Here is a 27149-nt window from a genome sequence, read left to right on the forward strand (position 1 = left end):
AATGCTTTTAAGCAATTATTTTGTAGGCACTGTTCTAAGTAAAATATCCCATCTATTTCTCATGGACATAGATCCAATGATTAGCCTCATTTCACAAATTAGAAAATTGAGGCACATAGAGATTATGTGATTTACCTAAGACAATTTGGCTAATATGTGGTGGAGTCAGGATTTGAATTTATAGAGGACTCTGCTTATCTACCAGCCTATACTGTCTCATTCAGTATGTTGGTTTCCTCAAAAGACTGGTGATTCTTGGTTAAACATCCTTGTTTTTGAGTTGTGGTCTAGATAACATGAGAAGGTATATGGCTTTCCTGTGCAGTAGGTTAGTTTTACAATTCTTTATTCATTGGAAAAAATCATGGTTATTTCAAATGTTAATTAATGATTAATTTTAACAATGTAAGACAATTAGAGTAATTTGAATGCTGATAGAGACCTCAGTGGCCATGGGAAGAGACCTCAATGGCCATTGGAAGAGACCTCAATGTCCATTCAGTACAATTCCTTCTTTTTTAAATGAAAACACTGAAGCTCAAATGGATTACAAGACTTAGATAACTCCTCACCCAGGTGATTAGTTCGTAGCCAAGGTAAAGGCGAAGGGGATGAAGAGTAAAGGGTTAGAATGCAGAAGAAATTCTATTCTTTTCCATCACACTCATTTAACCTTGGTTACTGTCCTGTAGGTGAGAAAACTAGTTTCCCATACTCTCCCACTTAAATATTTTTTTTCCTCACCCATTACTGAGAAATGAAGAAATAAAGATGGGTCAGAGGTTCTATAGTGAAGGTCAGGTTTCCCCAGATAGTCTAGAATTTAATTTTTATTTCTTTATAGTCTTTCCACTACTAGAGGCAGCTCTGAAATTATACGTATTTTAGGTTCTAAAAGATTATTAGTTGTTTTGGGTAACTTGGAGTATATAGGAAAGATGAGATTTCCTAAGAAGTGCACCAAATTCTGGTGAATTCATCAGTCTAGGAGTAAGAAAATAAAAGGAAATGAGAGTCAAATGAGCAATAAATCTGTACCTTCATTTTGAATGAGGTTTTAGGAAAAACAGCTAAGCCCATCTTTGTCACTTCCCTTGCAGAGCGTGAGGTGTTAAGGGACATCTATGGACAGACCCAAATGTCCTAAAATTCTGTGTGAATTCTATTTAAAGATATGGACAGGGGTTTGTTCGTATAGACAAACGACAAACATTTCATAGCACTCTTCAGATTCTCAAAGGTATCTGTGATCCAAAAAAGGTGAAGAACCCCTTAACGAATGATTTCCAGTGTCGTTGGCATCAATTGTATTTCCTTAACAGCCAAGGCCTTTCGCAAACCCACCCCAATCCCCTCTCCTAGCCATGTCTCACACCAGTTGATACTAGAAATCTCCCAATGAAGCTAGGCCTGTGAGGTCATGACTGACTGAGGACCTTCTGCTTCTTTCTTCCCTAATAATTTTTTTTCTTTAATATTGACTCAACTTAGAATTCATTCTCAAATACTTTTCTTAAATCTCAACCCAAGCCACCATTTAAGACTCCCTTAAGATTCGAAAAAACTTTCTTGACCTCTAGGTTTTAGAAAACCTTATATCTTATTATCTGTATTTTTCACATTTAAAATGTGTTTCACTTACAACATGCGCATTTTTTTTCCTCATTAGATTTAAAATCCTTACAGGATAAGAAGTGCCTCTTACACCTTTTGATGTTTTCTCAATTATTGAGTAAAATGATATTCACGTGGTATATTCTCATCCGTTCTCTGCTGTAGTGAACAAATATTTATCGAGCCCCTACTATGTGTCAGACTGGGTTTCTAGAAGTGAACAAAATTGGCAAAATATATATGTATATATATATTCTGTATCCTACATTGCACTGTGGGAGGTAAATAGGCAAGGACAATAAAACTATATAAAATGTTAAATAGTAGTAAGTGCTAATGAGAAAAATATAAAGCAGTTAAGAGGGAAAGGAAATGAGTATATGTAGGTTTGATTTGGAAGTGCCCAATTTGGGGGAGGTGCAGGGAAAGACTCCCCAATAGTGTGACTTTTGAATAAAGACCCAAAGGATGTGGCAGTGTGAGCCATGTTGATGTTTGGGGGAAGAGAATTCCAGGCAGAGGGAACAGCAAATGCAGGAAACTACCTAGCCTGTTTGAGGAACATGAGGAGAGAAACCAGAAATAAAATCAAAGAGTTCATAGGGAGCAAGACCATGGAGGGCCTTGTAGATCACAGTGAAATCTGAATTTTACAGACTCAGATACAGAGAACAAACTGATGGTTGCCACATGGGAGGGGGCTTAGGGGCTGGGTGAAAAAGGCGAAGGGATGAAGCACAAATTCGTGGTTACAGAATAGCCATGGGGATATGAAGTACAGCCTAGAGAAGATAGTCAGTAATGTTGTAACAACTGTGTATAGCGCCAGGTGAGTGCTAGATAATCAGGGGGATTACTTCTTAAATTATATAAATGTCTAACCACTGTGCTGTATACCTGATACTAATATAAAATAATAATGTCAACTGGAATAAAAAAAATAAGTGTTTTAAAAAACGAATTTTCCTCCCCAGATAGCAGGGACCTGAGAAGGTAAGGGTGAAACATTTTAACAGATCACTACGCCGCTCTGCTAAGAATAGATTAACAAGGGCAAGGGTAGGAGTGGGGGAGCAGCAAGAAGGCTGATGCAACAATCCATACAAGATAAAATGACTGTTTTGCATTAGGGTGATGGCAGCAGGATAACTAGAAGTGGTCAAATTCTGGATACATTTGCAACTACATGTTGCAGGACAGTGCAAGAGTCATCAAAGTCTATTCCTAGGTGTCTCGTCTGAGCACCTGCCAGTTTGAACTTGTGATTAGTTATTGAGGGAAGGAGAAGTGCAAGAGAAGTAAGTGGGTTTGGGGGAGTGTGATGGGGATGAACAGCAGAAGTTCAGTTTTGGCCACTTGAGTCTTGTGATGAGTCTAAGTGGACATACTGGGTAAGCAGATGAATTTAGAATCTGGGATTCAGGAAAGAGGTTAATAAAAGAAGTTACTGGCAAATCCATGAGATTAATTAACACATTTTTATTGCTTGGATAAGGTATTAGGTTGGTGCACAAGTAATTGCGGTTTTGTGATTGTTTTTAACTTGTAAACTGCAATTACTTTTGCACCAACCTAATAGATAAATTCTCCTTTGTGTTCTTCAGGGTTTTCAATTAAGATTGGGCATTATTTAAATGAGAAACCTCATTGAGGGGTAATGAAGTGTAACACTCGACTCTTAAGGATTATGGGCAATCAGAAATCAGAACTGAGGTGAATTTTATGAAACGTTCTAAATTGATTTATATTTGTCTTTATGTGTGTGTATTTCAGGCCAGACCTGTTTGATTGGAATAGTGTGGTTTGCCAGCAGTCAGCCACACGAAGACTGGAACATGCATTCAACATCGCCCAATGTCAGTTAGGCATAGAGAAACTGCTGGATCCTGAAGGTTGGTACATTTCTGGACTACCACTGTTTTTAGTATAGTTTAATGTTTATTGTCATCGACTTAACATTTTCACAAACTAGGCACAAAGTAGAAACCATGCATTATGTTTTTTTCATATTTTAGATGTGTTTAAAATGTTCTGTTTTCTTCCAATATATTATGAATTGTCCTGTGTGATTTTAATTCTCAAAATACCAGTATCTAAAACTAAAGTGTAAAACTTTGGGGGAAAAAAAATCAATGCCTTTACAATGTATATGCCTCATGAACGGGGCATACTACTTTTAGAGTACATTGACTCCAAATAATTATAAAAAGTTCGTGTTTTGCTTACTCAACCAAGAGATTTGATGGACTAATTAGCTATAATTAATTAGCCACTCTTTCCAATTTCATTCACATACTCCATACAAGGCAACGTGGTTTACTGTTTAAATCAGGAAATCTATTCCTGGCACTGCGTCTGTTATAATTTGTCACTCTGGGGGAAGTCCTCCATTGCAGAGTTATTCATTTTCTACTTCTTTAGTTGACAGGCAGCACTATATTTATATTTTTACTATATTACAGTTAAATAAATTTCATCCTTCTCTCTGGTGCTTCATAGTCATGTCCGAGACACATGGATTAGAGGGATGATGATTGCTGACCGCTGCTTTTCTTCTGGCCTATGAGCCCGTTTGTTTGTTTGCGACTCTCTTTGAAACTGCAGACTCTATTCTCGCTTTCTTGAGGCTTTACCACTCTCTACAAACAGAAGATGGAGGAGCAGTGTCAGTGGGATTGATACCTGCGATATGATACAAGCTGATATTTGGAAAGGGTTATATAATTCACTGGTCTCGGGAATATTGAATCAATTCCAAATGAGATCCTCCAGTGGTGGTGATAGGTCCCATCAGGATAAGCTCAGAACTAACTCGGAGGATAGCCTTTCAGTGGTGAATTTATCATTAACCAGAATCTGATCGTCAGTGCTGCAGACCCAGAAACTCGATTGCCTCATCTTATTGCTAGCAGACCCATACGGTGGCGGTGAGGGTGGGAGAATTCACTTTTAAAGAAGTTCAAAAAAATGATATATCAATCAAAATGGAAGTTCAGTCATTGAAAATGAGATATTTAACTATCAGAAGAACCAGAACACCCATATCTAATTGACCAATCGATCATTCTCCGTAAGCACATATACTTGGGAAGGAAAATTATGACAACGAAAATGCGTTTCTGAGCTTGGAATCGGATTGAATTCCTTAGAAATGTTTCTTCTCCTTTAGCTAATACATAGCTGAGCACTGACGCCTGTAACCTCTCTTTGTTGCTTCAGTGGATGATTAACACCCCTCCTGCCCGCGTTTAGCTCTAAGGGAAATTGCATCAATCACATTTCCTTGATTTGCAGGATGGCGGAAGGTAACCTCACCATTGACTCGTACCGCTGATTTACATGTTTTTCTCCTACTCCATTGAAGTAGAGAGGGCGGATATAATAAAAATAGGAACTCCAACTCTTGAGAAGAAAAGCTGCAGTATATGGATTTTGAAGGATAAGCCTGTTAATAGTTTTTTTCTTTATCATTAAATCCACATGTGGTAGTCAGTTCCTTATCTGGAATACATGCTGTAGTTATTCGTGTGTGTACCCTATCCTGTAATAAAATAGTGAGAGTAGGTGTAAAATAGATATTTTTCTCATTAAGTGATAACATGGTTTTTGATCTCTAATTCCTCCTTTGATTCAATGAAGTGGGGGTACCTAGATAGGCAGCCAGATCATAATCAGGAAGTAGGTTGATGAGCCTGTAATCAGAAAAGGGCAGTTACATAAGTAATATATTTTAGAGCATAAAATAGCCTGATATACACAATTCCGTGTGTTCTCCGAAATGGAAAGCGTATGTTGAACTGCACATCATGTAAGCTATAAGAACACCGTTATAATAGCTCAGACTTGACAATTAAAAGTCAACCAAATATAAGATGAAATCCATGCTGATTAATAGAGATCAAACCACTGGTTACAGTTTCATTTTGCCAATGGAGTCTTGGATCTGAAAACCCTATTCTCTTTATGGACTCTCTTGCAATTCAAAGAGCGTTCTGTCTTCTAATGTGGTTTATTAAAATTTATTTATAGCTGTCAGTAAGGTGAGGATTCAGCATAAATCCTATATTATATTTTTAGATTATCTATCAGTTTCTGCTAGTATATTAGGGAAATACCCAAATATGCATTTAAAAATTCTTGCTTAGTGTTTTTCAAGCAATGATATCAATGATAATTGAAAAAAAATATATTAACTGAATCATAAGGATTTTTACTGATTTGTTAGTCATAGAATCGAAGACTTAGAACACTCTCTTCAATGTATCGAACGGGAGATTCATGGATTTCTTTCATGCCTTTATGGTAATTACCTTTGAGGAGTTTGTATATTTATTTAACCAAATATTGATTCTTTAGCTTATGCATGACGATATCAGCTATTCTCCAAAGCCATTTTTATTTCGTATCTAATATGCCCCTTAGGAGGTTAATGAAACATTTTGCTTTATGTTTGGGAAGATCTTTATTATTAGGGGATTTAAGTTACATTTGGATTAAGAAATATCTGCCAAAAATTCTTTTTAGAATTTTAAACATATGCTTGTTGATTGGGTTGATTTATAAATTAAAGTCATTGAAATATAATTTGGAGATTTTTATGTCTCGCATATATCAACTTTGTTATGCTTTGTTTGGTCTTAACTGGTGCTTTGAGACCTGAGGTTTGATTTTTAAGTGGAATTGCCTTTTACAGTGAGTAACAGTTGCGTTAACATAAGCAATTTCAGGAGCTGTTTCTGGTGTGTTTAAATGTTAACATATGCAGAAATAAGTATTACTGGGGTAAAATTATTTAGTAATTTATGCATCTTTATGCTCATAGAGATAGAAGGTTTATCTCCTTCAGAATACATCCTATTGTGAATCAGACGATTCTCTTTCTATCACGATTTCCCTATAAGACGTACATAGTATGTGCATTGTTGTTTTCATATACATTGTGTGCTTCCCTGAGTTTCAAACAAATTGGTTTGTTTGCCAGTCCACACACTTCCTGCATTAAGAGAATGCTTTGTCAGCTTTTCCTAGTGAATAACAAAGTGAAGCTATTCTATTTAAAGGAATGAAAAATTGTGCTGGTTCTAGATGACTTTTGCGTATCACTGTAGTACGTTGATACGCAGTATGATGTGGAAATACCCTTACCTGTTAGCCAGGGTAACTTAAGAATGAAAAATGAACGATGAGAGTCAAATGTGAGGAACATTCGAGCTCGTGAGAAATTATTTGTTACCTCAAAATGACATTTACAAACCAATTACTTTGGTTTTAATCCACTTCATTTTAACTTCGTGAGGATGGTGACACAGATGCTATTTTCTGCTTGGCTAATCCCTCCATCACTCTTCAGTTGTTTTTAGAATCTACTCTTCCAAGAATTAGCTCTGCCATTTGGAAAGTTTCACTCCTGAAATAGTCTCAGACTAAACTTAGCAAACGTGCAATTTATTAGTCTTTAAAAAAATATTCAAGGTCAAGTATATAGCATTTGCTATAACAGAGAAGAATGTCTTTAAGCCCTCTTATTGGGGTTTGATTTCAATTGTTTGAGCAAATGGTGTTTTTTCCTTCCATTGTTGTTCCAAGCATCACATTTTGAAACCTTAACAGTAAGAAATGTTAATAAGTAGTTTATACTAAGTGAAATGGAAGGAGTAAAACCATGACAATTTAGAGGAATGTTGTCAACGCATATAACTAGAAACTTTCATGGACACGTACACTTATGTCATTTAGATTGATTTTTTTTCTAGAACACTGTAGAATACCTTTGTTTTCAGAAAATGTAATGAGGTTGGGATATATTGATGGTCCTCATGAGTATAACATTTCAACTGGAAATGATTATTGTAACTGTCTCACACTCTTCAAAGCCAAACCCTTTGCAGTGCAAAATGTTCTTTTTTCGTATGTTAAAAAACTATTTTAATAGTACGTACGTGAATAAAAATGGCTGTTACCTTTTTGATAGCAAAGTAACCTATACAAAATATATATTCCTTTGCACTGTTTTACATTTTTGATTTATATCATTATCTCTGGCAGAGAGTCTTTAGAGATATTACAAGTTGTTATCTAAAACAATCCTGGGTTTCTTGGAAGAACAGTTCTCAGTCTAGTTATTCTGCTATGGAAAAAAGAAAGCATCATCTGCCTATGCAGACACAATAATAGCAAAATAATGTTCCTGTTACATCAGCAAGAGGTCACTTTTTCCAGGTTTCTTTTTTTAAGAAAGATTAAAATGTGATCATTAAAACCAAATTACATCCTTTTATAGGGTTAAGTGTAATAATAATGAAAATATTTCTTTAATTTTGAACTTCAGGGGATTGCAGTTGAAATGCACAAATTAGAGATGGCGTTATTGTATTAGCAAAGGAATGGGATCCATTAGTAAATTTAGTGTTGCCATCGCATTTGCTTAATGTATGTTCAGCACAACCTTTTAGCAAAGGAATTTGGGAAACACCATTTTAAGTAATTTAAGTATATACTTTTATTACCATTGGTTAGAACCGAGACTAGCACCAATACATATTGAGGCTTTAGAAAAACTGATGGCCAATGCAGAAGTCCAGAGAAATGTGATTAACATAGTCCTAGCCTGCATATATCATTAGAGTAAGGATACGTATTAGAATATCCTTGACTATTTTTAGGTTTTATCCTGAACCTTTTTTTACACGTCCCCTTTTCATGGGCAGACACATTGCATAACTAGACTATCCACTGCCACTTGAATGTATTGGAGTTAAAGATGACTTCGATTTTAATAAATCATCAGATTTATCATTGCTACTATAGAAAAAAATCTTTAAGGAACAATGAGGCAGCACCTTGTACATGAAAGTAATATATAGCAAAATAAATAAATGGCAAATTTCTACATGAGTAAAAGGTTACCAATAATAGTATATAAATATTAACATAAAAAATGAGGCTAAAGATATATTAATATTGTGATAGAGACGATTATATTAACACTAAGATATTACTGTTGCAGTCTCCTGTTTCCTGATTGAGAACTTCTAAATTGCTTGTCACAACAGAAATTTTAAAAAAGTATGTTAATATACTTCCTAGTAGTCTGAAAAGCTAACAAAGGCATGAGAGAGAGAGAGAATTTGAACCAGTTACTAAAAAATTGAAGCAATTTAATGTTTTGTTCTGCTGATCCATTTCAGTTGTATGGAAGACTGAAATAATTGGATGTAAATGTCCCAAATTCATCCACTTAGGCAACAAGGAGACCTGCAAAACATTAAAGATGGTATCTCTGTGTGTGCATGGCCTGAATTTATGCTTTATACCATGATTTGGCATTTTCTACTACTCTTTCATGGTCTTTTATAATTTGTTACAATTTTGACTTTGTGGAAAACAGTCAGCCTATCTATCTATCTATCTTATCTCTCCTAGGAGTTGATTTGTTAAAATAAAATGAATACTATTCATTGCTATAGTTAAGTAATGTAGTTTCTCACTGGATTGTGGAATTTAAATAAAGCACATATTAGATTATATTTCATTAAGATTTGCAATATGGATCAGATGCTATACCAAATTTGTTCAGAAGCATTTGAGTGTAATCCTTGCCTATATAACAGGGAATCTCTTTTCACTTACTTTACCAAGATGTTTTCCCAACTGTTATTTATTTAATTGGAGGAAATGTACCTAATACCCTATGTCTATACAGCCACAGTAAGTGATATTAAATTGACTGACAGGACATCTATATATTGTTTAAAGAGTTGGGAAGTGCATTCACCATGTCCCAATGCTGAATGACATATAATAGATATTTTGTGGATGGTCTCTCCAGGTATATCGTCACTAGGAATTTATTAGACTGTTAAGGAGAATATATTAGAAAAAAAAATCTGTTGCTCCTTTGCTATTGATTTTAATAAAACTCAGCTATGAAGTAATAAATGAGATATTACTACATTTGAATAATTAAAGTGTTTCATAGTTGATATCTGTGTTTCTTATTTATCACAGAAAGGTGTAGAATTTATCAAAAGCATTTAAGTATTTAATGATAGAAAATAATAAAATGGCACAAATAGTTTCCAGATTTCTGTGAGGTTTTAATTAAATCAATGATAATGTTTCAAAGTAAAATATGTTACTTATAGTTTGGATATCATTCATTTCACTGCCATCAAAATGTAATTAACTGTATTTGATTTTAAAAAATTATAGGAGATATCACAGAACTGGCAAATGAATATCTAAAAACTTTAAAATTGAGTACTAGGAAAATAGATTCAGGGTGTATTTGTTTTCCAATTAATTTCTCTATATAAAAATTCATGGGCCACTTAACAGCTGCAATATAAAATATAAGACAAAATGGTATCAGTTTATAATAATATTTGTGTAAAATAATAATGAACTGGAGTCTTGGTTGATACCATTTAATTCTTATAACATGATAGTTTAATATTCATAAAAATGGGATTTAATCCTTGTAAAAGAGACCAGAAGCTTTACAGTAGTCTTATGATTACACTTTAAAACAATAAACAATACTCTTAGAGTTATTGTCTTAACGGCAAACTTGTGGGGTTAGTGGGTCATATTTTATCTGCTTGAGAGATGAGAAAACTGTTAACAGCTATTAAGTGCTTGAGGGATGTGGATTATTAAAATTTAATAAGGTGGTTGAAACCCAGTGTTTTTACTTTTTAGAAATAATCAATGTTTCGCAATATCATTCTTGGGAGGTATTTTTTCAGTATTGCTGATAAAACTTTTACCTCAAATTGAAGCACAGTTTTCCCCTAAAAGGAGTTTTCTAATTTATCACCAGTGATGCAAACTCAAATATGCAAAGTTCATTTTAGCAACATAAAACTAAAACTAACTAAGACAGTGATGTTCTAGGAACCTTGCGTACTTTATCTTATTTATTTTACACACTAATTCCAGGGCAGTTTAAATGTATTTTATAGGTGAAAAAAACTGAGGCTTAGAGAGCTTTACGAAAACCAAGATTACACAGCCAATACATACATGAGGTGGAATCAAATCAGATTAATCTCTTCTTACAGTCCATGTTATTTCCAAGAGACTGCCCAATAAAATCACGTGGGAGAGTTTTATGAAAACATTGGGGTGGGAGCAGATATTCTCATTTCATTGGTTTGAGGTGGGGCCTGACACAAGCAATTTTTCAAAGCTGATCAGCTGAGACTATCTTATAGCCAAGATAAAAATAGCTGCAACACAACAGCTGTTTCTATGAAATATGCCTTTTCAGAGGATAAAACCCGGAATCTGTTGTCCCAGGGTTTGTTCAGACCTCCAGCATTTTCTCCCTCAAGAGGTGACTAAGCCTCTGCTCAAATCTTCAATTACTGGAGCTTTGCTTATTGCTAACAGTCCTGTTGTTAATGAGAAATGGTTTGTCCACGAGATGAAATAGAAATAGACTAGCTGTCACATTAGACTGGCTACCAAAACATCCTCTTTAGGATTAAGGGACTTCCTTTATCTCCTGTCACACATCTCTCGGCCTCTCCATCCCTTCTGTTTATTACTTCACGTACGTGTTTGTGATAGAATGGTGCTCTCACTCACACACTGATTCCACCCAAGTGTTGTCCAGGACAACCTGTGTGTAGAGATGGTTTCTGAATCTGCCCTTTTATTTATTTTTCCTCTTCCTCTCACTTTGATCCCAATTAATATGTGTCCTGTCATTAGGTGCTTGAAGGTCCCTTTTTCAGCCAGTAAATAATCTTTCATTGGCACAGCTGCTAAAGCCCCTTATTCCAGAGGAATTTTTAAGAACTAAGGGATAATAAAAGAATTAAAAATGGCAGTAAAATGTTTTCAGAGTATAAGTTTGTGATCCTATAAATCCATCTAACAGAAGCAAAGTACTTTAGTTAACTTCATGATCTTCGATAGTAATGCCACAAATAGGTTGGCTTTAATCACAAGCCGTTTATTTAGGATTCGTTTTGTTAAACAGTCTTGATTTCAGCCAAATATATGACTTTGGCTATACCGGTCATCAGAGCCTGCAAATATCACTGGAGTTTTGAGGGGATCACATTGGCCATTATATTCACAGAATGGAATCGAATACTACATTTACTTAGCTGTATAGAAGGATACAAGGCAGGAGATACGCTGGCATGGAATCTTGATGTCATTGGATGGCCCAAAAGCGACCAGAATATATATACACGTTTGCCCCTCATCCAAATGGGGTGCATGTGGCTGCTGAGGACCAGAGCCAAGGTCAGTGTGGGCCACTTGACACAAAGAGCTGCAGCTTCGATTTCTCACCAGTAATTAATACCATTCTAGTCACAGAGGATAAAGGCATGCATGTGACTTCACAGACCCCCTTCCCCACCTCACTAGTCTAAGAGTCATTCTATCTACAGCAAACATTCCATAATTATTCTAACTCCATAGTTTGGAGAAAACAAGATTCTCTGGTCATTTTCCCAGGCAAGCTTAGAGGCCTGATTTGAACATTTTATTCATAGAGACAATTAGCCTTGGGTTGAGATCCTATTTTTGTCTGTAATGAGATTTATGGCACTGGGAAACTTTCTGAGCTTCAGTTTTGCTCATGTGCAAAGTAGAATCAATAATATCTACCTGGTATAGTTACTGTGAGGAGGAAGTTCAATGATACCTGTGAAGTCGGCATACGTCAAGTGCCTGAATTATTGCCAAAATAATGTTACTTTCATTTCTATTACTATACATTTTCTTAATTAGGCAGAGCTAGTCTTCTAATTACTTTGCCTACCTCTAGGATTAGTGGTGACTCTCCCCAAATTAAATAATTGCCCATTTTAAATCTTATTGTTCTCTCTGTGACTTTCCCACTCATTCTAGTTTCCTTATCTGAGGGATATTGCAGAGTCACAGCTGGATTTCTGGGTGGCAGTCCTTGACATTCTTGAGATCCAGAGTATTATTTAATACTTCCCTGTAGCCTTGAACTACATCTCGAATTCCACAGTGCTGACATTATACACACCCACCCACACCCACCCACACACCCACAGAGAATCACAGTTACACTGAAGATTTTTAACAAGTCTTCCCGAAAGCTGGTTCGTAATTATAATACCTTATTCCTATAATTATCGTAGTATTTGTAAGAAACTAATTGGTCCACTTGTGAAAACCTCAGGAGTTTTTCTTCTGCAGCCATAACTTTGTTTAATAACAGGTGCGTGGTTGAACTGGTTCCCAAAAATCTCAGAAAAACTTGTCTTCTGAAACCAGGAGTAGCATTTGTACAGAAATGTTGATGCGATCTGGCGTAATAGTTACTGAATATTTGTAAGAGCTGGGCACAGTAATGAACACTTTACAGGTGTAATTTCATTTTATTCCCATAACGGCCCTAAAAAGTCGACACTGTTACTACAGTCGTTTCCAACTGGAGACTTTAAGTAACTCACCCACATCGCTCAGCGAGTGACTTCGAGTTGTACATTCCCCGCTAGTAACTGCTACAGAAAATAATTGTAATGCAGAATATTTCTGTCCTGTTTCCTGAATTTTTTCCTTTGCATTGATTAAAAAGTTAGTCTCTTTATTACAGGCCCAATTACCTTTTGTTTTAAAATGGAGGAACATTATGCAGTTGATTCCAAATGTGCTGGACATAAATGCAAAGTCACACAAAGTGGAGTCAGATTAAGAAAGAAGTTGGATTCTGTTTTTTCCCTGTGATGTCGCCCGCAGAGAAGAGTTAAATAATCAGAGTGGAGGGATGTTTACAAATATTGCAAGTTTGTGATCCTATCCAAGCTACACTAAAGTTATCAAAGGGACAAAGGAAAAATTAACCACTTATGAATATGTTCCCTCCTACTTTTGGTTAACTCTAGAAATAGAAAAAGATGGCAGAAGTGTCACTTAGGTGTGCCAAAACATGTCATTATCTCAGATATTTCCTCAGCCGGTCCTGTGAACATCTGTTATCTAGATTGAAATCTCTACACATTAGAAATAAAAAAAGGGAGAGAGGTTTATTATCCTAAGGACTAAGTAAAAATGTACATTTTTACCTAGGCTTGAATATCTAAGTTTTTCTGTGTGGTACATTTCTTTGCATGGAATTTATTATTCGAGCCAGGTGAGAACCTGGTTCTGTATAGACTCAGTTGGGCAAGGGAACACCTTGGAAAAGTATTTGAAAGACTGTTTCATTAATGTTCTATCAGTAGAGATACTATAGGTGAAAGCATTTTAAGTGGAATACACACACTTCAGGTAAAGGAGTGGATCTTTTGAGATTTCTTGAGAATTATTTCGATTTATGTCAAATGAGTACTGTTCGATAGGCAAGATTAAACGTTGAAGCTCTTGGTAAATGCATCTCGCATCACCTAGAACATAATGGTAGACCGTGATATTATTGTAGTTGTGGTTAATCGAAGGGTGTCTGAACACGGATAGCAGGAGGTGGGGAAAGACTAGTCTAGAAGAGTACGAATCATTGAGAACTTGGGTATTTGGAGAACCTTGTTTCAGGAACGAGGTTAGAGAAGGCTACAAATAAGGATAAATGCTACCCATTTTAAAATATAACAAACATCAAAATGAGTAAGATACAAGCTCCTGCATAAAGATTAAATAATTGTATGTATTATTGTATGTCTAATTTTTCTTTCACCAAACATAAGAACTGCATGTTAAAAATGAGACAAAAAGCATAAAATGTAGAATATTAAGGAACAAGGAAATAAGAATTAATCTTTAAATTTCATAATGCACATACATGTGCTGGTTTAAAATGTTAATATTAGTTGCAGCAAGATTTCAGTAACATCTGATATAAATTTTCTATTAAGTGATAGTATCTGTGCATTCTTGTAAGTAGAAACGTATATTCTAAGCAAAGAAAAAACGTATTTCAAAGGAAAAAAGGATAACTCCCCCATTCTTCTTCTCCTTAATCTTAATATATACTGGTGAGGAAAATGGCAGTCAAAGCTAACCAGTGCTTGAAAAAATGTTCTTATTTGTGTAAAGTAATCTTTCCCTCAGATAGATCAAGATGCACTATTTGAATAAGCCTAATAATTCTGAGAACTTTAGTTTTACAGAAGGAATGGAAACTTTTAAAATTACAATTTATTGTCAGACCCTACACATTGGCTATTTATATAAGCCAATTTCTTTATTATTAGACAGCAATGTTAGTTTAGCTAATATAAGTGCATTTTACTGTGTTGAATGCATGTAGATTAGTCTAAGAAATAAAAAAAAAAAGACTGTAGACTTCAAATATTGGGCAAGTGGCTGGATAGACTTGGATTTTTTTTTTTTTTGCCAGTGGGTGCACTTAATGTATGAAAGAGTGCTACACCAAAGGCATCAAAAAGAAAAAGATACAGAATCTTCCAAGGAATTGGCAATTCAGTATAAGCCAACCAGCAAATACACACTAGGTAACTGTTATACACAATGGAATGTGATCTAATCCCCATAAATTAATTAACATGTGGTAGAATATTTTTAAAACTATGAAACATGTTTGGGAATAGAATCCCCTTCTAATAAATGACCAGATGTTTATGACAGGTGAACATGTGGATGCTTCATAATCTTGTAGATGGGGTGTTAAACACAGCAAAACCCACTGGATCGATACCATTGTTCTTACTCAGCTTCTCTAATTTTATTCCCTGGACTTAAATGCATAAATCTATAAATAGTGAAGGTGATTTTGGAGCAGGAACCTACCTAACCTGCTATTCTATTTCCTTACTTTTTTCACAGTCCATCGATTTCTTAAATAATAAAGTCCTTCACCATTCTGAATAAGGTGGTTGAGTCATTGTTTTGTTTTTCTTATTAGACATCACACAATATGGGATTTCTAATGAAAAGTTCTGGATTTTTTCCTTTCGCATTTAAAGCTCTTCATTAGGACTGATGGATAAGCTAACTTGAGCAAAAGTCATTGTAAATCCACACGTGTGCACACACACAGACACACATAGGTTTGAGCAGTGCATTTTAAAAAGTTAAACCCAGTGCAATCAATCACCTCTAACAAGAGGAAAAGCTCTCTAAACTATTTTAAGTCAACATTTACAAGAGAAATTGGCCTATAATAAGCCTTGGGTTGTTAGCCTTTTTGAGAGCTATAGGAAAGCTGCTTCTCTATAAAGATAACATATATTGCCAATAAAATATATAAGGGAGGACATCTCCTTATAAAACTCAGAATATAATTCAGTAGGAAGTGTTGTTTTATTAGCCTTCTGCTTTTTAATGACTGAGATTTTCCTGGGACTATTTAAAAGGTGACTTAATTTGTCCTCCAACCACATGGATGAGTTCAGGGTGTTTGTTTTTCCCATGTCTGCATTGATATCAAAGGCATGGATCAGGAATTTTTGTAATGCATCAGTCTTTTAAGCCACTTTAGGTTGGTAATTTAAACAGCTATAAATATGGGTAAAATGAAGAAATGAAGTTTTAGAACTATTTGCAATAAAATATTTTATCCGTTTATTGCCTCAACATGAGCGTTTGTTTCAAATGCAATTTTAACATAAACCGTGTTTGAATATAAACTGTATCTGAAATTCTCATGCAATATTTTGTATCTTACGTTCCTCCAGAAAATGCTCGTTTGAACAAATACCTTCATAGAGATAGTCTCTTCCAGTTTTCCCTAGACCAATAAGTGGTGCCATCATCTGTTCACTCAGTGAAAGCGAAACCTGCAAATCATCCTTGATTCCCCAATCCCTGTCATCCCTAAATTTCAATCCATCATGATGCCTCGTGGGTTATCCTTTTAGAATGTATAACTGCGTCTCTGACACCTCTCTACCTTTATAAGCCATCACTCTAATTCAGGTAATTCTCAATTCTTTTGCTGACTACAGGAAGAGCTTGCTAACTGCTGGCTTCTAGCTGTACCTCCAAGCCCTTTCATATACAGTATCCAGAGTGATATTCCACCATTCAGGGCCTTAGCACTTGCTCTTCCAACTGTCCGGAATGCCTTTCTTTCATTCTGCATTTCACAATGAGTCAACTGAGCCCCAGAAAGATTATGCGTTTTGTTAGTTTAACCATTGTCAGGTTGCATGTTTCTATAGTTCTAGATACATGTTGAAACCACTGGTAATCTTGTTTTAAATTCATCCTTAGGTACATTGCACTTGAGGTCAGCTGTTTTTCTGTGATAGTCTAATGGTTTCTGATCATAATATCTAATGCAAGTATGAGAAAAGAAATTTTTTTCATAATAACTTCATGGAGAGCATGGCCTGTGACATTATCTGTCTTATACCGGGGTGCCAAAAAAATGTATACACATGACTTGTGTTCCTTTTCTGTTCCTGGTATATATTGAGTATTATAATTTTAATACAGTTTTTTCCTTTCTTAAAATGTGGACACATTTTTTTTGGCACCCTCTGCATTTCACCTACTTTAGAAAATGGTCATTTTCATAAGAATATATTCAAAATTGGTTTTTTACTCCCATGTTGCTATTTAATACTAAATAAAAACCAGGAGTAGGCAAACAACAGTAATAACTGTCATATGTGGGAGCCCACATGAATACTGGATGGCACTGCGATATCAGTAAAGGTATCTTGTTATCCTCCGAGGAAAATACCATATATTTGTGGAATAAAGAGAAAGCAGAACAGACACATCTAATTTTATTTCTCTCAAGAGTGATTCAGGTTTTCTTTACCCATTATATTAAATGTGTAGTGGGTGTTCCTCCCGATACTTAATGTAGTTTGGAGATGGAGGAAAAGGACCGTGAGCCAGGGGATACAGGAGGCCTCGAAAAGCTAGAAAATGCAAAGCAAAGGATTTTCCCCTAGAGCCTCCGGAGAGGGACACAGCCCTGCTGACACTGGACTTTAGCCTAAAGAGACCCGTGTCAGACTGACCTACTTAACTGTAGATAATAAATTTGTGTTGTTGTGATTCACTAAGTTTTGGGGGATCTGTTACAGCAGCAATTGAAAAGTAATGCAGCCTCCATAGGGTTTTCTGCTGTCCAAATCTTGGCTTAGCTGGTCTCTCCTAGTACCTGTTTAGCTTTGGGGCCAGCTGAACTCACCTCAATAGGAATAGTTCAGTGGGGCTTATCTCTGCAGGATGTAAATCACAGGAGGAACCAAGAGGGAGACTTCTCCCCTCACCTTGGACCAAGATCCTTATTTCTTTCTCCAGATCTGCTACTTTGAAGGATGGTTGACAATAAGAATTTCTTTTTCCCTTCAGGGGAAACTATGAGAAGCCTCTGAGTTGGCAGTTGTCATACGACAGTTACATCAACATGCAATTGCAATATAGTCAGTATATCCCATGTATACTGGTTTATTCGATTTTTATTAACATTACCAACTGCCAAGTCTATGCTGAACTACATAAGCCCAAGTCTTATCCACAGCCAGTTTTCCAGCAGTGATCGGATGCATATCTCCTTTCATAATTCTCACTGGGATTGCCTCTTGCATATTTACGCAGGTCTGTACACATAGATGTGTGTGTAGCTATGTCCATGCCTGTGTGTGCACGTGGGCATGCACACATCCCCATCAACAGCCAACAATGAGCAACAATATGGACAGGGTATAAAGATATCTAATTCCTGGATACTGGATACTGGAAAAAAGGGAAGGCTTTCTAAAATAAAGCTGACCTGAGAAAGTTACTGCTCCCATTCTCATGATAAATCTTTGGATGAGTATGCAAATCAGTTTGGCTCTTTGGGGAAGCATCTGCGATTTCTCCTGTGCAAAAAAGTTTTTGTTTTGCATATCCAAATGCTGTCTGGAATGGTAAAGGTTTGCCTAATAAAAAGGAATAATTTGTCCAGGAGTTTGAACTATCTCCATTTCTTCTGGAGAACTGCTTTGCCAAAGTCCTAAATTCAGAGTTCTTATTTTCACTTACTGTACTCTCCCCATCTGAAAGGAAATATCATTTCCCCTAAATGAACGAAAGAATCATAATATTAACAAGAAGAAGAAGAAAACATGAAAAAAATATTGAATTCTTACTGTAAACAATCTTAAAGATTCCTCTTTTTTGAGGGTAAGTTTTCTGAGATTCCATGCTTGCTTAAAGTGTATTTTGATAAAACAATAAATGTTAATATCCATTGAGTATTTACAACACATTAGTCACTGTCCTAGTTGTTTTAAATGCACCCTCCCATTAATTTTCCAGCTTGGCAGGATTTTCTCTCGGAAAAAAAAAATCAAACTTAACAACTTGGAGCTCCCTGTCCACTCCATAGTCCTGGCTGTAAGATTCTGACCTGGATAAATTAATAGTGATACAAAATAAAGTGACCTAGAAATCTAGCTAATCTTAACAGCACTCAGTTTTTAATTGAGAAAGTCTAATTACTCAGCTAATTGTGGGGCTTGTTGCTTACTTTTAATTACTGTAAAAATAAGAGAGAAATTAATGCTGCTATATATTCCTCATGCCCTATAAAACTGGGTATACATTTTTATGACCCATTTAGCTTCATTTACTTTATCAGTGATTACAATGCAATATAATGTCTTCTAATTTCATACTGCTATTGTCTGACTTTATACCTGTAAAACATCAGCTTCGTGCACAAGCATATTTTTGATTGGATGAGTTTATTGACTTTGTTTAGATAATGAAGCATTTCAGAAGATCAGTGGTTTAGCTTTGAGGTTTCATAAATAGGAAAGCTTGGGGGAACAATTCCTCATTGTACTTGAAACAATTTATTCTACATTAATCAGTACACTGCCTCAAAGAATGCCTCTGAAAGAATAAATCCAGATTAATTTAGAATGTGCTTGAAATTAGTGTTTTATTATAATTTTCTGTGGACTTAAACAGCTTTAAAGGAGAAATAGTGTCTTATGGATTGCTGTCTTTCCCTCAGGGCTTAGTCCTCCGTCTTCCATGAGCAAATGTTGACTATATTATTAGAAGTATTTTAATAACTTATTTTAGCAAAATGGAGTAGATAACTATTTTTGTCATAATCCTGGAACCCTTGCCTGCTAGCAGGACATTTCTCCTGCTATGGAATTTTAGATATCCTTAATTTTCACATATCTCTTTTTTGTGGCCACTTCATCTGATGTTGACCTTGCTATATTCCTAGCCATTTCAGGTGTTTTTCCACTGATAATAATGTATTTTCTGTTTTCTAGGATGGCCACATATCACAATGTCCCATATTGGAAGTGTAAACTAAAGCCCAGAGAGGTAATTAGGGTGGAATTTAATTATAAATAGAAATATAGGTCAGATATGGGGATATAGATGAATAGATTGTAGGAATGGACTAAAGACAGACTTTTGAAAAGTCAGGTTATCCAGAAAATATAAGGTTGAAAACTAATAAACACCACTCATGAGGAGTTAGAAAAGAATAGAAAAGAAAATGAACTCCATCTACTGATTGGTCATTTCTCTTGCTGAGTACAGATTGCAAACTTTCAGTCAATTTTGATTTTACTTTATGAATTGAGTACTGTAGAAACATCCACAAAATCCTCCAGGGAAATGGGACTGTCACCCAGAACTGAGCTTGACAAACGGGCTGAGCGAAGGAGAACACCACTTTCACAGAATCTTCATAGCCTCGCAGAAGAGGACCATCAGGGAAGGGTGCTTAGAGAATTGACAGGCTGCGCTCGATGCTTCCAAGACAGGTCTGGGCCAGGATTGGTCAGAACTGGTTAACTAGATGAGTTGCTGTGACAGTCTGTGGTGTTATCTTGGAACACATGGGTGTGGACGAGTCGTAGGGAAGCCTTTTGAACTTACACAGTAGGCTGTGTTGCAAATGTAGGGTTTCCCCTCCTAAAATGATTGTTACGTTCTCCATCCGGGAAATTATGCTAGGCCCCAGTATAGCTTGACATAGGGGACTCTATTGGGTCTCAGTTCTTAGATCATTCTGTATTAACTCTTCACAATGCAGAGATGGATCAGAGCGATAACTTAGTTCACAGTGAGGAATTCCTCATCTCAGACAATTCCTGTCCATTTAAAATACGAAGTCAGTGGTTTTGTAACAGGTATATACGATGTTAGAGGGGTAGTAGATTTGGGGCAGGGGGGAGGGCGGTTATCACTTTGTGAGGGGTGTAAATGTCTAATCATTATGTTGTTTTGTACATCTGAAACTAATATAAAAAATTAAATGAAAAAAGAAATAAAATAGAAAAAAAGAAAATCTGTACTATAGTTGCACTCTACGTGTAGGAGTTAAGAGCCTGGGCTTTAAAACTACACTGTCTTTCTTTGAATCCTGGCTCTACTACTTGCCAGTGTGACCTTGAACAGTTGATATAACCAAGTTGTGCCTCAGTTTCCTCATTTGTGAAATGTGGTCAGTAATGCTATATGGGTTAATGTATGTAAAATACTTACAGTAGTAGTGTGCCACTCAGTACGGGCTAGCTATTGTTATTCATGCTGTTACTGATTTTTAAAAATGTTTCTGCTTTTTTTTTTTTTTTTTTTTTTTTTTTTTTTTAACATTAAAGTGTTGGTTTTTTTTTTTTAATTTATTTTTTTTAGATTTTTATTGGGGAAGGGGAACAGGACTTTATTGGGAAATGGTGTGTACTTCCAGGACTTTTTTCCAAGTCAAGTTGTTGTCCTTTACAATCTTAGTTGTGGAGGGCGCAGCTCAGCTCCAGGTCCAGTTGCCGTTGCTAGTTGCAGGTGGCGCAGCCCACCATCCCTTGCGGGAGTCAAACCGGCAACCTTGTGGTTGAGAGGATGCGCTCCAGCCAACTGAGCCATCCGGGAGCTCAGCGGCAGCTCAGCTCAAGGTGCGGTGTTCAATCTTAAATGCAGGGGGTGCTGCCCACCATCCCTTGCGGGACTGGAGGAGTTGAACTGGCAACCTTGTGGTTGAGAGCCCACTGGCCCATGTGGGAATCGAACCGGCAGCCTTCGGAGTTAGGAGCATGGAGCTCTAACCGCCTGAGCCACCGGGCCGGCCCTGTTTCTGCTTTTTAAATTGCTGTTTCCCCCCTGTGAAAGCAGGGAGAAAATGTTAGGAAATGGAGATGTATAATTTATTTCTATTATTAATGACTTATATTAAATTAGTAGTTGGGCCAATAGGCCATAAAAAGGAAATCTATCTTGTGGGATATAAGAAGTGCATATAGTAGAATATGCCATCAATGAATAATGGTATTAAAGAATGAAGCAAAGACCTATTTAAATGACCTCAGGGAGGAATTGGAAACTTTTTACAGCAGTATCTGCTTTAGGGAAGGGCTGGTGATCTACCATAGCAAATTATGAGTGGCCAACCAATGCCCTCATCAGTTAGACTCTGACAGCCCACTCTTCTATTCCTGTCTTCTAGGCCAGTTTCAGTTTTTTTTCCCCCCTTCTACTAACCCCAGCACTGGGTAGGATATAATCAGTGGGAGTATCAGAGAATTACTGGCTTATTTAGGACCTACTGGGAATTTAGATAAATACACTGGTGTTTTCTTATCCATTAGACCTGGAATTGTTTTTTTTTTTAGCATCTAGGTTGTATTTAGGTCTTGAGCTAATCCTTAAGAGTAATGTATCAAGATGAAATGCAGGCCTCTCATATCTGATAAACTAGTGCTTTTAATACAAACGTGTTGCTTATATTATTCTCTTTCTCTAGTGCTAAAATAGTCAACCACTGAGAGAGCAAATGCAATATAGAAACTCATATAGATTGCAGGATCATCACAGGGAATGTTATTTGGTTCCATTCAACAAACTGTTAATTATGCATCTCATAGGAGCCACACATTTTGAAAATATTGGGAAGATACAACTGCAACCCTTGATAGAATGGTAATAAGAGCAAAGCCCTGTGGGAACATGGAAGGAGTAGGGATTGGTTTATGGATATGTGTGTGAGTGTGTGTGTCTCTTTGTGATGAGGGATGACAAGTAGGGAATTCTTCATAGATGAGATGACATTTATGGTGTCATTAGCTAGAAAGTTTAGAAATCTACTTAGACTGGTAGGTTTGTAGTGGTTATTTTATTTTTTTTCCCATCTGTAGCGGTGGGAATTTATGTGTGGCAAACTCAAATGTACCCAAACTCTCATTTATCTGGTTTTAGTCTTTCTAAAGCCGGTACAATCACTAAATGGTAATGGCTCCAGTCTCCATTTCCACTGGCTTCATTCACACAGGAATATGAATTCCTCCAAACAGTGCTTAGATGTAGGCCAAAGGATTTGTGATCTCTGAAAATGTTTCAGTGGATATAAAGCTCATTCAATTCACATTAAAGTAACTTTTAATCTAAATGAATATGTCATTAGCTAATGATGTGCTCTTCATGACTTCACTTCATACTCAGATCCAGCCTCATTGGGAGCCAAGTGCTACGTGAAGTCCTGCCTCGGGGCCTTTGCACTGGCTGATCCTTTAGTATGGAAATGATTTTTCTCCAGAGATTAGTCACAGGACTCAGCTGCTCATTTCAATCGACTTTATTTTTAAATGTCACTTTTGATGAAAGGCCTTCTCTGTAAATCTGCTCTAAAACAGAACCAACCCCTGCATTCTTTTCATTCTCTGTCTCTTCAGCCTGTTCTGTTTTTCTTTATAGTGCTTACCCTGATCTGATTTTGTACATTTATTTATCTATCCTTATTTTTACTTCTAATCCCTGAATTTAAGCTTTTAAGGCAAGAACTTTGTACATGTTCTTTATTGTGGTATTCCAAAGCCTAAAACAGTAGGAACTCAAATATTTAATGAACAAGTGAATGAATGAATGAGTGAATGGATGAATCAGTATATTCTCTCATAGATATTTTGTGTTGTACAAATACATTTAATTTCATGCAATCCATTATGTAATTGATATCTTTATATTGCTTTAGAAGTTAGCTACCTTGAATACATTTAAGTTAGAAAAAATAAAAATCATAGATCAATTGATCAGGTAGAGAAAGTGAATTCTAAGAAGTAAGCCTTTTTATTGCTAAGAGCTTATTATACACTTGATAATAATTTATGAGTAGTAGACCATTGTAAATATAAAGTTTCCAATTCCAAATAGCAATACTAGAAGGAGTGGCTTTAAATTCTAAATTCTCTGCCAGATGACTCAGGAAAATTGCTCCGTGTACCACTGCAGTAGCCTCTTAGTCTCTCAGTCTCTAATATTTTTCTGCTTCAAACCATTGTTCATAAGCTACCGTAATTAGAAAATGACGGGTTTGAGCATGTCATTCTTCTCATAAAATCCCATTTACCTATTAAATAAAATCTAACTTTCTATGCCTAGCCTTTATTGCTTTCCAAAATGTGTTCTGTACCCATCCATTATCAAGCTAGCTTCCGGTTAAACCAACCTTGGGAACATGTGTTCCTGAACTGCAAAAGGATTCACTACATTTTGGTATACTGCAAAAGTCACTTAGCATGGTAGTTATATAATACATAGTTTTGTACTAAGAGTTTATTGGTAATGACTACATGTTCAGCTATTTTTTTTCCAGCTTTTCCACTATCCTAGACTCTAGAGATAAACTTTCCATGAAACCTTTCCACATGTTCTGAATACAAAATGCCACGTTTATCATAAAACTCCTAATTTGTTTTCTAATTTTGACTGGATAACAGTATTTTCTCCACTTGTTAGTAAAACTAGAATATATTACTTGACTGACATGCTGTGGTTGCACAGACTTTGAGGTGACACAAAACTGTTAACACTATTCCTCTGCTCCCTCTTTCCCAAAGGACATGCTTTATACTGGATGACCTGATGCAACCAAATTTAATACTTTTAAGTAAATCAACAGATACAAAGTGTGATCTCATGTTACTGTATTAGCTAGGGTAACACAGCTGCTGTAACACATAAACACATGTGGGGATATATTAGTGACTTAAAACAATCATTTATATGCTGCCCAGGTACAAATGTAGGCATTCTTTGTTGGTGACTAATATTTTTCCAGGGATGACTCAGGAACATACCTCCCTTTTTTGTGGTTCCACCTTCTCCAAGGGCTGTGTCGTTTATTTTGCATCTAGCCAGTGAAGAGTGGAAGAGAAGATAGAACAGCCACAGTAGCTTTTTAAAAGCTTTGTTGTATAAGTGATGCCCAGCAGCTCCCTTCACTTTTCAAAGGAACAAACAAGCATATGGCCACACCTAAATACAAGGAAAATGTAGTACGTGAGTGAGCGGCTGTTTCTAAGTGAAATTTCCATGCTCTGAAAGGTGGAGAGTGGGTTTGGTTGTCTGACTACCTGTTTCTGCTACAGTTAGAAACTACCAGCTTAAAAGGTAAAACTATCTAGTGGTCTTATAAATACGGAGATAAGGCCTAATTAACTGAATACATAAGAGGAAAATACGCATCAAAGTAAATTCTGTATTAAGAAAAAGATGGTTATAATGGGATTGTAATTCGAAAAAATGAAGGTCAGTAAATTTCATGGAGCCTTAAGTACACAGTAAGGACAAAAAAATAAAAATCCTATGAATTGTATTGAATTTTTAAAATTATTGTGATAACCGTGTTGGTTTGTTTCACAACATATGAATAGCGAATTAACTGCTGACGATAATGTTTTGCTAACAAGTGTTCAATTTGAGTCAGAGAGACCAAATACTTGTCTTGGTGACAAGATTGGCATAAAACTTCATGTAGCCCAAGTGTGAGTAAAGGTCAGATCAAAAATATGTAATAGTATAAATCAGTTTTATTTCTCATTGTCATGATATTGACACTTCTCCCCAAACACTTCCAGGGATGAATAGCTCTATTCCCAAAATTCTAAAGGCAGAACCTGAAGGAATTCTAATCAGTATTCTTGTTATTGAACAAGTTTTATGAGTGTCTGCCATAGTAAGGAATTATTTGTAAGATAGAATATTTATCTTTAAAGTTTCATTCATTTTTCTTTTTCTTTCATATGCTATAAATAAAATTAATATAGTATCGTCAAAAGATGGTCTATTAGTATGCATTGAATTTCTTCTTATTTTTGTTTTAATACCACCATTATATAAATTTGATTGTAATGTAATATTTTATAAGTTGGTTCATTATTAGAAATGGAACAATTATTTTTGTATGTAATTCTTATGAGATACTCAAATAGCAGTGTATTTATGCCTTTGTCAACATTAAAGCTTGTATAAAAAATAATTCATTCTTTAGCATGGCATTTTGCAGACACCCCAAAACATATAAAAAGAAATACAGACGTAGAGTTTTGTGTGTGTGTGTCTATGAGCATCATATACATATATATACATATAGATTTCATAAAATGTATATATGTGTGTGTACATATCATATGTGTTGATGTCTGAATTAATTTGTTTTTAAGTAGCATCATTTTCTGTGACAGTAACAACTCATTTGCAGTGATACTGTATAAAACCCTTATTATAATCCTCACAAAAATTCTATTGGTAAAGTAGCGTTAGCTTCATACTAAAGATGAGAAAACTTGAGTTCCAAGTAATTAAATACTCTGTTCCTGATTAAACACAATGTAGAATTAAACCCAGCTCGCTGCAAACTTTTGTTGCTGCACTAAATCAGACTGCCTCTTAAAAATAGGTGATGAGAAATAATCTGATATTCCACATTGAATGTGAGTGTCAGAATTGAGAATATGATCCTAGTAAAAAAGTAAATATATTGACATCAAAATTACAAGTAAACTACAGAACAACCATCACTGAGAACTACTTGAAGTCTAGCTGAACAGAAGTCCTACAACTAAGAATATACTGAAGAAGCCACCTTGAGACTGGTGGGAGGAGTGGAGATGCAGAAAGGGCTGGTCTCATACCCATGCATGGTGGTTAAAAATCAGGAGAGATATCTCGGCTTTGGAGGTTCCCCTGAGGAACAAGGGGTCCTAGCCCCATACCAGGATCTCCAGCCCAGTGTTCCAGTGCCGGAAATAGAAGTCCCCATAACTTCTCACTGTGAAAACCAGAGGAGATTGTAGCTGAGTGAGACGGAGGGCAGCTGCAGTCTCAGGTGCTCCTCTTAAAGAGCCTGTACATGGACTTACTCACTGAAGAGACTCACTTTGTATGGAAAGACACACCGAGACTGAAAGTAAAGGGATGGAAAAAGATACTTCATGAAAATGAAAAAAAAAAAAAAAAAAAAAAAGCTGGGGTGGCAATTCTTATACCAGACAAAACAGACTTTAAAACAAAGGCTATAACAAGAGAGAAAGAAGGAGGACCCTGTAATCCCTCTTCTGGGTAATTATCCAAAGAAACCAAAACACTACTTTGAAGGGACATGTGCATCCATATGTTCATTGCAGCATTATTTACAATAGCCAAGAAGTGGAAGCAACCTGGGTGTTCATCAGTGGATGAATAGATAAAGAAGAGGTGGTGCATATATACAATGGGATATTACTCAACCATATAAAGGAACAAAATCTTGCCATCTGCAACAACCTGGATGGACCTAGAGGGTATTGTGCTGAGTGGAGTAAGTTAGAGAAAGACAAATGCCATATGATTTC

The 27149-nt window shown here is 36.0% G+C and overlaps 1 protein-coding gene across 6 annotated transcripts in view; it reads left to right on the forward strand.

The window, feature by feature from the left end:
- DMD (dystrophin) overlaps nt 1-27149 on the forward strand; it is a 2143628-nt gene that overhangs the window by 517518 nt on the left and 1598961 nt on the right. For all 6 annotated transcript variants that reach the window (XM_033109718.1, XM_033109734.1, XM_033109713.1 and 3 more), the window contains exon 7: nt 3388-3506. In XM_033109718.1, the coding sequence (XP_032965609.1) occupies nt 3388-3506 (119 nt within the window). The remainder of the gene's footprint in view (nt 1-3387; nt 3507-27149) is intronic.

This window comes from Rhinolophus ferrumequinum, chromosome X (assembly GCF_004115265.2).
Source record: "Rhinolophus ferrumequinum isolate MPI-CBG mRhiFer1 chromosome X, mRhiFer1_v1.p, whole genome shotgun sequence".
Taxonomy (NCBI): Eukaryota; Metazoa; Chordata; class Mammalia; order Chiroptera; family Rhinolophidae; genus Rhinolophus; species Rhinolophus ferrumequinum.